The 14,927-nt window shown below is 35.1% G+C and overlaps 1 protein-coding gene across 8 annotated transcripts in view; it reads right to left on the bottom strand.

Annotated features, from left to right (window-relative positions):
* The window catches only part of PSIP1 (PC4 and SRSF1 interacting protein 1), a 40,893-nt gene that overhangs the window by 10,422 nt on the left and 15,544 nt on the right, over window positions 1-14,927 (bottom strand). For all 8 annotated transcript variants that reach the window (XM_086415046.1, XM_086415045.1, XM_086415048.1 and 5 more), the window contains 5 exons: window positions 12,728-12,866; window positions 10,398-10,502; window positions 9,440-9,502; window positions 3,610-3,706; window positions 2,483-2,558 (listed from right to left, as the gene is read on the bottom strand). In XM_086415046.1, coding sequence (XP_086271172.1) covers window positions 2,483-2,558; window positions 3,610-3,706; window positions 9,440-9,502; window positions 10,398-10,502; window positions 12,728-12,866 — 480 coding nt within the window. The remainder of the gene's footprint in view (window positions 1-2,482; window positions 2,559-3,609; window positions 3,707-9,439; window positions 9,503-10,397; window positions 10,503-12,727; window positions 12,867-14,927) is intronic.

Raw genomic sequence — 14,927 nt, 5'->3', positions numbered from 1 at the left:
ACAATTAAGTCTTTAGTTAATTCCCTCCTTACCATCTTCCATGAAAAATAGACCTCTTGGGGATGGGTTCTCTATTAATAGCTCAAGATATGGTAGGAAAATTATACTAAAGGAAATTATAAATACAGTTTATTTAAAAAAATGGCCCCAAATATCTCAATGACATCTAACAGATTTTTACATGAGGATTAGGAGATGGTTTCAGCTTTTCTGGACTCGATTCCACTGTCTTATCATTTCAGGACCCACTGCAAGGAAGCTGTCACTACCAGAGATACCCATTGTTCATATGTTGACGCTTACATTTTAAAAGGCTTTACATAATTTTGCTCTGCACTCCACTAAGTTTCTGTCCAGATACAGAGCTAAGAGTAGCTGTAACAGCCAATGCCTAGCCTACATACAGCACAAATGAGAAATAAACATTGTAAGCTACTGGAGTTGTCCATCATGGAAACCTAGAACGTGTGACACTTGCTTTGCATTTGAAACCCTACTATACACAACACACAAAACTATCATCTGTGATAACTGGAAAGAAATTTTATTCAGTGAATTTGTGGCTTTGGGTGAAGAGGTTTCAAGACAAAATATTGGCATCTTCAGTTGATTGTTATCAACATAAATTTGATCAGGTACTTCAAGAAAAAGGAAGTTCAAAAAATAATAGGACAGCAAAGGAAGGAGAAAAATATTCCATGCATCTCAGTGTTGAAAGTTGTTTCCAGCCTATAAAAGATTTTTAAATTCAGACAAAGACAGGAGTCAAAGACCCAGTAAAGGTAATGTATTAAGTTGCCAGCCTTTCCTTAAGAACTCAAACTGAGATACCTTGATCCTTCTGATAAGCAAATGACTTGTAGGCAAATGAAACCAGAAGTGGGTTTTCAAGAAAACATATAAACTCAAAGTACTTTTACTTAAGTGTAAAAAGATAAGCATGTCTGGGCAAGTCTTATGAGTTAGACCACTGCACATGAAGCTAACTAGAATGAAATGGACACACACACTAACAGTAAAGTATTGCTGCACTACCAAAAGTGATGCCAGTCTACAGGAAGGGAAAGTAATGGAGATTTAAAAAGGAATCTTGGGTCAAACTCCCTGAAGTATGAAAGGAGACTAAGAAAGCTGCTCAGCTAGTAAGGAGGATAGTACTTTCCAGTGCAACTATTGATACTGAAAAAGATCAACTAAAGATGATACTGAAAAGGTAGAGAACTCTCCAAAGAATGGGCCAAAAGTCAAGGAGAGAAATGGACTAGGAACAAACCTAATCAAGGAAATATCCTATATATAAAATGGGGATCTCACAATATTTCCCCAACAGAATTTCTTATTTCCTAGGGAGCAATGACTGCTATATGCCTCATAATCTTCTCCTTGGGAGTATTTATGGTTCCCTATCCCAGATCAATGTGCACATATAAAGGGGAGAGGGGAGCAGATGACCTGTGTTTTAGTTCCTACGTCTCTACATCAAGGCCTTAAGTTGATCATGAAATCCTAGACTTGATGCCTTGATTAGAGAAGACATCTTACAGAGGGGATGAGAGAGATTCATTTGAAATGTTTAAAACAAACTCACCTGCATGTACTTAATATTTTAATTTCAGCATAGTAATTAAAACCATGTTGTAGTTTTTTGCCACTAGTTTTGAGAATATTTAAACAGCTGGCTTGGCAATAAAATAAAACTCTTTCAACATATATTGGTTAAAAAGTACCAACACTCTTGAGTTGTTCTATAACTGAAATTTCCAATAAATTGTTTTCATTCAAAACATTGTAAATCCATTAAATAAATTGTTTTCATTCAAAACATTGTAAATCCATTCTTAAATGACATTACTTGAGCCTTTTCCTACAAAATCCTCAAACACAATACCTACAAAGTTTTTCCCTTGTTTGTCTAGACGTACATTCCTATTGGTGAAGTTTCTATCCAGAAAGCTGACACAAACAAGATCCACATAAAAAAGAAAGGTGGCAAGGAAGAAAAATGGAAAATACTGATTGTTTTGGTTGCTAACTAAAAGCAGTCAATATTCCAAAAGACTTTAAAATTTTACATTTACAAAAATAATTTTAAGTGTTATTTTGAAATAAAGGCTATTCTGGAAGAGCAAGATTTGTGGAAACTGCTTCAAAAATACTTTGGGGGTGGGGTAAAAAACACTTTGTCTAAAAATTTCTTTAAACAAAGATTATAAATTTTACCCTGCATTATCTGAGTATCTTACATCCTGATATATAAGAAAATGTCTTAGATTAATGAAATCATATCAGATTTTTCTTGATTCCCTATCAACTTTAACTTTTTTATATAATAAAACTATGTTTTAAAGAATTTCTCTCATAATTCTAAGAAATACAAAATAGCGATAATAATCACCTGTAAATAAAAACTTGTAGAAACTCAAATAAGTTTATACATATTTAAAGTGAAATGTCTCTTTTATTGCATAATTATAATACTCACATGTCACTCTCTGAAGGACAAGGTTGTTTTACCATTTTGGGTCTGCCTCTTGGTTTTGGAATCTTGACCTCTGTGGCTAACATTCACAGGAAAAAAATTTTTGTAACTACCAGTTTTCCCACCAAGATGTAGACTTATCAAAGTTATAAATATACATACTAAGAATATTAATTAGTAATTATTACAGATATAATTAGTTTTTTTTTTTTTTTACTTTAGGTTTTATATATTCTTGTTCAAATGAGTAACAAGTAAATCAAGGTTATTTTCAATTTACCCTTAGTATGGCTGAGGACTTAAAAGAACATCCTTCACTGTTGGTTTAACAGGAATGTCACAAAATTCAACTTTATAGTAGATAATAGCTCTTATAGTCAACATTCATATACATAGTACAGTATCATTTGTAAATCTGTGTTCACAACTTTGAAAATTCTTTATCAGAATTCACTAAATTTTCTAACAATACCATTAATTTGATCCATTACAATATTAAAATCCAACGAAAAAGGTAAACAAATTTGGGGGGGAGGTATTACTCAGTTTAAATCTGTCTCATTAAGAATCCTATATAATGAAGTAGGAAAAAAAAATTGTCTCTATCCTGGCTAACTTTCTTTGTTTTACTTTGTAGTAGAGATAGATCCTTCCAAACTATTTCCTATTTGCCAAATTAGGAAAATATTGTAAATAGGCTGAAGACATCTGCATATTGTATAGGTCCTAATAAAGAAAGAATACAAAAATTTAAAAATTAATAACTTTGATAACTCAAATGTTGTTTTCTCTTGCTTTCATTACGATTCCATTTGGAAAGCTTAAGTTTTCTAAAGTTAAGAGATAAAGTAAACCATTAGTCATGGAATTTATATCTCGCCACAGCCTCCTATGCTGCTATTAATGGAAAATGTAATGGGGATAAACAGAAAATGAAAAAGTCTCAAACAATTATTTCAAATTTAAATACCTTATCAGAGAGCAGAAATCTTAATGTTTATCTTCTTTAAAATGTGTATGTTACACATAACCAAGTGTCTATTCACCTATTCCAAAGTAGCTGAGGTACAGCACTTAAATGGATTAGAATACTGATCACAAGCCAGATATTTAAACATTAACAATCCTACCTGCAGGTCGTCCTCTTTTAGGACTCACTTTTAGATTAGCAGATGCTGTTGCTGTAGTCACTACTCCAGCCTCCTCAGTTTCTACTTGTTTTTCTGCCTGAATAACAAAGATTTAAATTATTTAGCATGGCAGGCATTCCAAGTTTATTAGTTTAATGGCAAAAACATGCCACTGTAAGATAAGTTCAAATATAAGCGTAACTTTAAAAATATATATTCATTTATTTGGCTGTGCTAAGTCTTAGTTTTGGCATGTGGAATCTAGTTCCCTGGCCAGGGGTTAAACCTGGGCCCCCTGCATTGTAGCACAGTCTTAGCCACTAGACCACCACTAAGCATTACTTCTATATGATTTTCACTTTTCAACAGCTGACTCAGTGATAGCCTCAAACTTAGCTTATAATTCTAGGAAATAAACAATAAAACTTCACTTTTTAGATTTTATCAACCTAAAAAGAGTCATTTGTAAAAATAAATTGAATATTCTTGATGCAAAGTGTTAAATAAAGTATAATTACACTGACTAGCCCACATATTGCTTATAAATGTACTTTCATTGAAAGTGAAGTCGCTCAGTCGTGTCCGACTCTTAGTGACCCCACGGACTGCAACCCACCAGGCTCCTCCGTCCTTGGGACTTTCCAGGCAAGAGTACTGGAGTGGGTTGCCATTTCCTTCTCCAGGGAATATTCCCAACCCAGAGATCGAACCTGGGTCTCCCGCACTGCAGGCAGACGCTTTATGGTCTGAGCAACCAGGGGAACCATTAACTATCTCAAAATGCTAACACTTTACACTGTGTACTTATGATATACAACCTAAATTAATGTTAGAAAAGGCACTAAAGTTGCTGATATTTCCATCCTTTGTTAATATACACATTTTATTTTTGAAATGAGACAGATCTGCTGTTCTTCCCTAGGAGTTATTCTTATTTTCCATAAAGAAGGACTTACTATAAAGAAATCCCAACAAACCTTTGCAAACTATAATGCCCTAAAGGTAATGAGACAACAGCCTCAAATGAGAATCCATTTAATCAATTCAAGCATTAGAGTAGAACCAAGGTTAATAACCACCAATTAGAAAGGAAATGCAAGCATAGCATCATAATGGAAGAGAGAAAAGAATGAAGAGATCAAAAAGAGCATGAGGATTACTATGAGCTGCTTCCTCACCCTCAACTACTTAGAATTCAGCCTGAACTATCTAACAAAATAAAGGCAATAAAGCATCTCAAAAACTTGCATAATCCAATCTTACTGATAAAAAGTCTTAACTTTTAATCAACAATCTGATTTGCAAACACTTGAGATAATGACAAATACTGGTAAGGACAGGAGGATTATTCGTATGTTGATTAAGTGATCAAATCAACAAACTGGCAAAACATTACTGATCATTATGAATATCAACAATACAGAACATGCAAATCTGACTCAGGAATCCCACTGAAGAATTTATCCAGCTTTTCATTATAAATAGTTTAATTTTAAAAACTCACAGACCATCCCTGCCCCACTCCTAATTTGATAGCTCTGGAGTAAGAAGCCAGGCATCTGTTTTTATAACAAAGGTTGAGAACCCAAGACTGTATGAAAGCTCCTATTAAGGAGTTAGGAGGGTGAGGAGTTAGGAGGGCCAAAGTTCTCTGAAATTCAGTTTAAACTGATAAGCTCTTTCAGTACCAAAAGAAAAACCTCTCTTCAATTACACTTTCAACTTTTGGAAATAAATCATGACACTACATTAAGAATTAGAGGTATGAATCTTTTTGAGGAGATACCAATTAGAGATAGCAAGTTCATCTATAACTAATATCATAAACAAACACTTAAATAAGCCAAAGTACAGCCCTTCCATAGACATGTATTTTTGACTATTACAGCAAAATCATGCAAGTCAAAACCATTCCTCATGAAAATATTAACTTAAGAAATATTTTATCTAGAGAAAGGACTATTATTTCAAATATATATCTAAATATCTTAAATGCAAATATTCTGACTAGATTAATTTTTTCCACGTTTTATCTCACTGGGACCTCTACTGTTCAGTTGCTAAGTGGAGTCTGACTCTTTGCGACCCCATGGACTGCAGCACACCAGGCTCCTCTGTCCTCCACTATCTCCTGTAGTTTACTCAAATTCATGGCCATTGATTTGGTGATGCTATCTAACTATCCCATTCTCTGCCGCCCCCTTCTCCTTTTTGTCTTCCATCTTTCCCAGCATCCGGGTTTTTTCTAATGAGATCTCATGAAATTAAAAGACGCTTACTCCTTGGAAGGAAAGTTATGACCAACCTAGATAGCATATTCAAAAGCAGAGACATTACTTTGTCAACAAAGGTCCGTCTAGTCAAGGCTATGGTTTTTCCAGTGGTCATGTATGGATGTGAGAGTTGGACTGTGAAGAAAGCTGAGCGCCAAAGAATTGATGCTTTTGAACTGTCGTGTTGGAGAAGACTTGAGGGTCCCTTGGACTGCAAGGAGATCCAACCAGTCCATCCTAAAGGAGATCAGTCCTGGGTGTTCATTGGAAGGACTGATGTTCAAGCTGAAACTCCAATCCTTTGGCCACCTGATGTGAAGAGCTGACTCATTTGAAAAGACCCAGATGGGAAAGATTGAAGGCAGGAGGAGAAGGGGACGATGGAGGATCAGATGGTTGGATGGCATCACCGACTCAATGAACATGGGTTTGGGTGGACTCCGGCAGTTGGTGATGGACAGGGAGGCCTGGCGTGCTGTGGTTCATGGGGTCACAAAGAGTCGGACACAACTGAGCGACTGAACTGAATCCTTTGACAAATTTTGTCCCCATTTATTACCCCATTTGCTAGCTCTACTCCCTTCATGACTTTACATAAAGGCCTCCCAACCCTACAAAAACCTCCTGGGACTGTTACTCATCTGCAATCTTGTTTTGCTGCACCTGTCCCACAAATCTCCAACAGAGGATTACCATAAAGCTCTACTTTCCTTGCTTTATTACTGGCTACTGATCTGAGCCCTGCTGGGAGCGGGAGCGGGGGCGGGGTGGGGGGGGCAAACATGCATTCTATTTTATGCAGCTTCATTTGTAGTCAAAGTTATCCATTAATCCTTTACCCTGTCTTTTGTCATTGCCTTTCCTTCTCCTCCCTCTAGCATAAACTTTCAATCCTTTCTTCTTGCCTTATACTATTTATGCAGTCTTGCTTTGAATTCAGTGAGGGAGAAGGGAGAGACTGAGGCTAGCAGGAAGGGAGTCCCTTAATTTCCAAGTCTCCCCTAGAAATTTTTAGTAGTCTATTCCCTTCAATATTATAAAAGATGAAAAATGTCTCTTTCCCATTAAGTCAGTTTCTTTAAATGTGTTCTCCCTTTTCTCTCACTCAGCATTATTAACTTTCAATAATTTAAACTCAATATCTTTGCTATTTCCTGGTTTCACAAAGAAAAGGTGTTAAAGCCTCTCTCTTTTTTTTTTTTTACTTTAACACCCTCCCTTAACCATGGCAAATCCTTGTTGCATTCTCTCTCCTCACTTCAAAGACTTCAAAACCACAGTGTAATTTTAACATTAAACATTTTATTCTTTAGTCTACTTCACCTGTTCTTACCATTTGATCTTAAAGTATCCTGGCAGATCCTAACTGTCAAACCTTACTGGGCCCCCTCTGCATCAGGACACTTCTAACCACTCCCTCATTCTTAAAATTCTTTCCTTCTTTATCTTGATAGCTTCTCTTAGATTTTCTCTTGACAGTTCATTCTCCACCACAGTTTTACAAGGCAACCTTTCATGGCCACTATATTACCTCAGGATTCTGGTTTCTGTGTGGTTCTTGGTAAACTTTCCCCCTTGACTAACCATCTAATATCCTGTATTTATGAGACCACATCTGTAACTTCTACCTTTACCCCTTTTGGTGTCAGAGAAATAGATATTTTCAGTCTAATTCTCAAAGGTGTTCCACATTCCCCTCAACCTCTACTCCCAAAACATCTCCTGCATCTCAGTATATAATCCAGTCATCCAAGCCAACACCCTAAGTCATCCTGGCTTCTCCTCCTCCCTTCACACCCACTTTCAATCAACTATTAACCCCCTAAGGTGCTCTCAGCATCCCATCTTTCACCTACACCACTAAAAATGTGAGGCTAACTCTTTAGAAAGGTTTTTGTAATTTAGTTACCAAGTCACAATCATAACTCTCCATTTTAATTGTCTTATGTATTTACTGTCTGTCTCAACAAAAATGTAATTCAGTGAGAACAAAGACATTATCTTCCTATTCACTGATGATTTTCTGCCTGGGCCAGTCAAGTGAGTACCAAAATTCTGAATCAATTTATCAGGAAACTAGTCTCACTCTGCTTCAATTCAATTCCCATCATTTACACTGCTTTAAAAGGAGAAGTATCTGAAATTTAAAATGATTCAATGGCTATCCACCAGTTGTCTAAGTTGAAGTTAACACACTGGTGTTTTCATACTTGTTTCCCTCATATGTTATGGTCTGATAATACTGAAATGCAACACTAGAAATGTTTGAAGCAAAGTTTTCTCTTATGCGTCTGTCCTCCCCTACTCCTCCATCTGCCTGTCAAAATTCTGCCTATCTTTTAAAATCTTGTTCAAGTTATCATAGCCCCTTCACACACACACCCCCACAGGGGATAAAAAGCCACTGGAAATAAAATATGAAAACAAATAATTACAGTGGCTGTAATTAAAGATGCTGAACTCACACTACAGTACTACGAGAGAAAAAGGAACAATCAACCCTTTTTAAAAGACTGAGCCCTTGGAGTTCCCTGGTGGTGAAGCAGTTGAGAATTGTGAGAATCTGTGCTTCCACTGCAGGGGACATAAGTTCAATCCCAGGTGAGGGAACTAAAATCCCACGTGCTGCATAACAAGATCCCATGTGCTGTGTGGCTTGGCCAAAACAATAAACTAATAGCATAATTTGCCATTAAAAGAAAAACAAACTGAACACAAGTTTTCTTTGTAGCTTTGTCATATAATAATAGTTTTTCTGACCTAGTTATGTCTGAGACATAACTAGGTCAGAAAAAGGTGTGATGAACAAAACTTCACATAGGAAAGAAGAAAACATTAATTAAAATCCTAAGATGTACTTCATCCCAAACTGTCACATCCTCTCATTTCATGCAACAATGTTGTAAAGTAGTAACAACAGCATAATAGTGGACATTTATAAAGCACTTACCATATATAAGGATTTATTACAAATATTTTATATGTCTTAACTGATTTAATCCTCTCAATAATCTTTTAAGTATATATATTATCCATTTTATAAAGAAAACTTAAGGCAGCAACATAAAAAGCAATGAAAATTGGTGCATTTTATTTTATCATTCAACTTAGAGAGAAGGAAATGGCAACCCATTCCAGTATTTACTTGGAGAATCCTATGGACAGAGGAGCCTGCAGGGCTGCTGTCCATAGGGTCGCACAGAGTCGGACACGACTGAAGTGACTTAGCATGCATGCAATGGAGAAGGAAATGGCAACCCACTTTAGTATTCTTGCCTGGAGAATACCAGGGACAGAGGAGCCTGGTGGGCTGCCGTCTATGGGGTCGCACAGAGTCAAACACGACTAAAGCGACTTAGCAGCAGCAGCAACTTAAGCATGTTGTATCATTAAGAAAGCAACAGTTTTAATATGTAAACATAACCTATCCTTTACAATAAGGACTTAAGAGTGAAACGCTAAGTTTAAACAGTACAGTTTTTTCACTATCTACACTTCCTCAATCCAGCTAAAATAAAAATTCTTTTAAGATCTCTGTGGTTAAGCTGTAGAATTACCTTTCTCTTCCTCCCTCTTCTGGCAGCTTTTGGAGTGGTTATGTCAATTGCTTTAGTCACATCCTATAAAAAAAAAAAAAAGAAAAGATGAAACTGATAAATTATGCCACAACTGAAAGAAAATTTCTTAAATTAAAAATCACAAACATGTTTCACTGAAAGAACTAGGGAACTTGTTTGAAATTATAAACTTTGAAAGTCTTAATATTATCATTACGAAGTAAGAGGAATTACTGGTATCTGTCCAAAAAAACAAAAAAATTTGTCAGATCAAATATTAAAGTCACACTTGCTAGTACACTGGGAAGTTTGTCTATTTAAATTTACAAAACATGAATCTTTCTACAGCAGAATCTTCAGTTTTAGGACTGTTAATGTTAAGAGGTGGTCAGGACTTGATCATATAACAATTTTATGAAGCCTAGAAGGGCTAAATAAGTATTCCATTCAGATAATCAAATACGGAGTTGGAAATAAACATAGGTTTCCAAAAATTTGGTTCAATGTCCTTTCCCATACATCCATCTACAACACCTCGCTTTAAAAATATTCCTAACAAACAGTAAGCCAGTCTTTTAGCTGTACCTCATATTTTGCACAGCAAAATAACTTAACAACATCCAAGGTCCTCCTCCCTAGTGGTCCAGTAGCTAAAACTCCGCATTCCCAATACAGGGGGCTTGGGATGGATCCCTGATCAGGAAACTAGATTCCATGTGCTGCAACTAAAGACTCCTTTCCACAGGCTACAACTAAGACCTGGAGCAGCCAGAAAGTATAAAAACGAAAAAAATATTTTATAATATTTAATATTCACACAAGGAAATAAGTCTTTAATATTTTCCCATTAATTACTTGACTACTTTAAAGATTATTTTCTACTTTGCCACAATCAACTCATTTTACAATTCTTCCTTGCAACAAGATGGATTTAGAATGCAAGAGAAATTAAACACACCTCATTGCTGGCTTTTTCTTCATGGTCGGTATCTTCCTTTGATACACTTGTTTCTTTTTCTTCAACTTCAACATCAGATGACGCATTTGACTGTTTAGCTGATGCCTATGAACAATCGAATCTATTAGTTTCACAAAACAATTTTATCCCAACTTTAAAATTTGTGCCCATAAAAAATCAAAGCCTGTTTGTAAGAAAGCTAGAAAAGTACCCTTATTTCTGTTGCACAGGATACTTCTAATATGCACAATTTATAAACAGTTTTAAATGCTGTTATTCCTGCAACTGACGGATACAAGCTCAGCAGATAAAATGATGAAGCAGAAATTAAAAGTACAATTACAAAGTGTCAGTAACGCCTAACGCGGCTCGCTGCGTTAGGCATTACTGACAACAAAGAATACCACCCTGATGTTCTAACGAACATCCAACAAGATACAATGTAAGGTGATTTAGAACAGCACAGACCTACACTATATTCAACTACTGTAATATTCTGGTTAAAGAAGCTAATCTAAAAAAGTATATCTATCTATCTATATATATATATATATCAAAACTTTATTTAAGGACCTTGACTGATCTATATTTCAAACTTAGTTTATTTAAAATGCAGATTCCTGAAACCCAAACTTAAGTGATTCTGATTTAACAGACACTGAACGGGAGTCAATAATCATTAGTTTTTAAAAGTACCCCCAGATGAGAAAATACGTGTAAACAGGTGACTTAGGGTCACCTAGAGTTTCAAAATACCAACCAAAATGATGACAACCAGAGGTGAGGGTAAAGCATGTATTTACAAGACGATGGCAATGTAATCCAAACTGTGCACCTTTCTAGCTTCTTCCTTTGGCTAGTCTTCTACACTATTAACCCTTTTCCTTTTTTGTAAAAAAATCAATGCTGATAATCCACAAATTTTATAAAGGTATTTAAAAAAATGTACAAATGTGTCCAAAATTACTTATAGCACTATAGAGATATTTATAAATTAATGATGGCAAATTTTTGGTGTTTCTTTTATGTAAGTTTGGGCTTGAATGCTTGCACCAAACCCCAGGAATGTGCCATTGAGGATGTTCTGGGCTGGGAACACAGAGTACATCACACCAGCATCATCATTCACACTTAATGTCAAGAACAGAAAATTGTTGGGTTTCATGCACACAACCAACCAAATATTTCACTGTGAAATAGAAAACTCCAAGTATCAACATGTATAATGAAAACTACCTGGAGATTAAGTAGGTAGATGGGAACAGAGAATAGAGTGACTATGCAAGACAATCTGGAGAATGAAAATGACTTTGAAGGCACATTCATAGGATGCATAATCCAAGTTAAATCACAAAAAGTTATTTTCAGGAAATAATCAACTCAGTCTCTTGGGACTCCCATTACACAGTCAAGGCAGTAAGGATGGGTAATCATTCATCAGTTCTTACATTTGTGCAACAAACATTTAGTGGATAACTATTCTCTCCACATATACCAATGCCAGGCACACAGGACACATACAACTTCTCTGTTGATAGAACAAGCCTGTGGCAGTTAACACTAGTACAGAAGCAATTATGATGTAAGTACTGTAACAAATAACTTTTGGGTGCCTAATGAAGGCACTTAGGATCATCTAATGCAGCCCTGTAAAATCAAAAATTTAAATATTCCAGACACAACAGCTTCTGAAGGTTTCAAACAAGAGAAAAAAGCCTGGCACAGACAAAGAACTAAAAAACATATAGATTAAAAGATGCAAACTTGCAAAATTTTCAGTGTGTTGCTATTTCCTTCAGGTTTACTCACACTCATCCAGGTTTTAAAAACTCAAGTCTGAATACATACACACACACATAACACACACACACAAACCCAGAATAAAAAGGTTTAAAGGCTGCTCTTATAGAAACCAAAAACAAATATGATTTGCACAGTGCTATAAGTATTTTTGTCACATATTTAATTTAACCCACATGAAGTTCATATTCTAATTTTATAGATTTAGGAATTAAAATAAAAAAACATATCCTTTTTAGTTATTGAACCTAAATTTAAGAAAACAGTACATATGGCTTTAAATTCAATACATTAAATAAACTTCCAATCAGGATTTAAATAACTGAATATTTCCTAGCTTTCTGAGATCTGTTTGACCACGAAGGCAATATTTTCAGTTATCTAGATATAAAAGTCCAAGGTTCAACCTCACAAAAACTTCATCTGAAATTTACAAGGCTCTTCAATTATTTTTCTATAGCTAGAATACTGATTATTCACCAAAACTGAGTTAAGTAATACTAAACTAAGTTTTATGTAATATGACGCACCTGTTGACTTGAAAATTTCACTTTCGGATTGTTATCTATCTCCCATAAACCTTCATTAAAGCCTTTTCGTTTATTTGGTTTGCCGTACTTTTCCTTATTTTCTGAGTAAGGAAATATGTCCTTTGGGCCTAAAAAAGCACTAAAAAAGGAGGGGGGGAAATATGAGTGTAACGCAATCTCAAATGTAAGTGATTAAGTAACACTACTCTATGAACACAATTATCAAAAATTCTTAATCTAAATGCATTAAACATCATACATAAGTTAAAGGGTAGCCACAAATAACTGTTTAATTCCAAACACCTTTATTAAATTCAGTCAGAAATTTAATCCTAGATCCATAATTCTATTTAAAAAAACACACAAGCTGCACAATAATGTACTGAATGCCACTAAACAGTACATTTGAAAATGATTAAAATGGTAAATTTTGTGTAATTTTACAAATTTTGCTATAAAAATGAAAAAAAAAAAGACAAGACCACATTAATCAATACAGTTAAATGAATTCCAACTATACTTTTACTTCAAAGTAATTTGGAATATTATACAACTCAAAACACTGTCAATAAGGTATATGTATGTTTTAATTTTTATTTATGTGTGTAGATTTTTGGAATAAATGTTCAATGTTATTGTATTCAATGAGGGAATCAGACCTTATCACTAGTTTGTTCATTTATGTGTGTATGCACATATATACACATGTACATGTATACACATATTTATTTTAGTCAATTCTTTTATTCATGATAATTGTATTCTAAAATGTCACCATGAACACCGAATTAAGGAAATACTATACCACTGCTGCAGAGGAAAATACAGGGTAGGTTCCTCTGGTCATATTTTTGTCAACCAATCAATATATAACATTGTTTTATGCATTTTTCTGTTTAAAGACACCTTGTTTAATATATATCAGTAATTCATTAACACTGAACTTACAGCTAACAGCTTATATAACACTCCTTTTCTCCGTAAAGGCATAGCAGTCTTCTTGCACTGAGGAACACTGACCAGCACTTCAGCACCACTTTAGGGTGCTATTATAAACAACAACAGGTTCTTCGCCACCTGATGCGAAGAACTGACTCATTTGAAAAGACCCTGATGCTGGGAAAGATTGAAAGCAGGAGAAGGGGACGAGAGAGGAGGAGATGGTTGGATGGCATAACCTACTCAATGGACATGAGTTTGAGTAAACTCCGGGAGTTAGCGATGGACAGGGAGGCGTGGCGTGCTGCAGTCCATGGGGTCGCAAAGAGCTGGACATGACTGAGTGACTGAACTGAACTGACTGATAAAAAACAAAATGACCAAGGAAAAGGCACAAAAATGCAAAATCCATGACACTAAGCAGACTGCAAAAAGGACACTTGTTTACAGTATGACAGCTGAAACAAGGTAGAGCACAGCCTTCCTTCAGCCTCAGCTAGGAATGCGTACATCAAGTTACTCCATTTTTTGCCACTGCACACAGACAGTACCATGAAGACCCCACAGTTAATGACTCAGGATTACAAGTAATTTCAGTAAGCAGGCAAATTCATAAATATGGAACCTGTGAATGATGACAATCAACTATTTGTGTGTGTGTGTGTGTGTGCGTGTGTGTGTATATATGTCTTTAGATATAATCCCTAGAACAAACCCCTTGTTTATCTCCCTAGGTCAGTCAGTTCTGCAGAAGTTTGTCAATCCTATAAAGGTAGATACAGAGAATGTATAAGGTTTTTGCCATAATAGTTGATATATATGTATTCTCCAAAGCAAGAGGAAAATCAAATTACTACTCATTTCCTCTAAAATATGCTACAATTTAAGATTACTAATTATTAATTATGTATCACAAATTCCATATCTGCTGAAATTTTTTAAGAATTAGGGACCTATGACTACAGTTAACATTCTAGTTTAGAATATTTTAAAAGGCTTTAGAATAAAATTTCAACAAGAGACTAAGAGCTCTACTTAAATATGATCAATTATATAAGTCAGCTTTAATTATTATTTAAATTTTTCAGTTTACAAATACTCAAAAGTATCCATGTATTTTAATTGCACATCAGTTAAGGCACACAAATTATCATGATTTCAAGTGATCTAGAAATTCAGATTTTTACTAAGCATTATTCACTCCTACCCGCAATCTAAGCTTAGAAAATTTAACATATTTAGTTAAAACAGTAAAGCAATT

The sequence above is a fragment of the Bos grunniens genome, chromosome 8, assembly GCF_055505025.1.
Source record: "Bos grunniens cultivar Pamir isolate PY7600 chromosome 8, Bosgru_T2T1.0, whole genome shotgun sequence".
Taxonomy (NCBI): domain Eukaryota; kingdom Metazoa; phylum Chordata; class Mammalia; order Artiodactyla; family Bovidae; genus Bos; species Bos grunniens.
The sequence above is the reverse complement of the archived record's forward strand: the minus strand, read 5'-3'. Positions and strand labels throughout refer to the sequence as shown.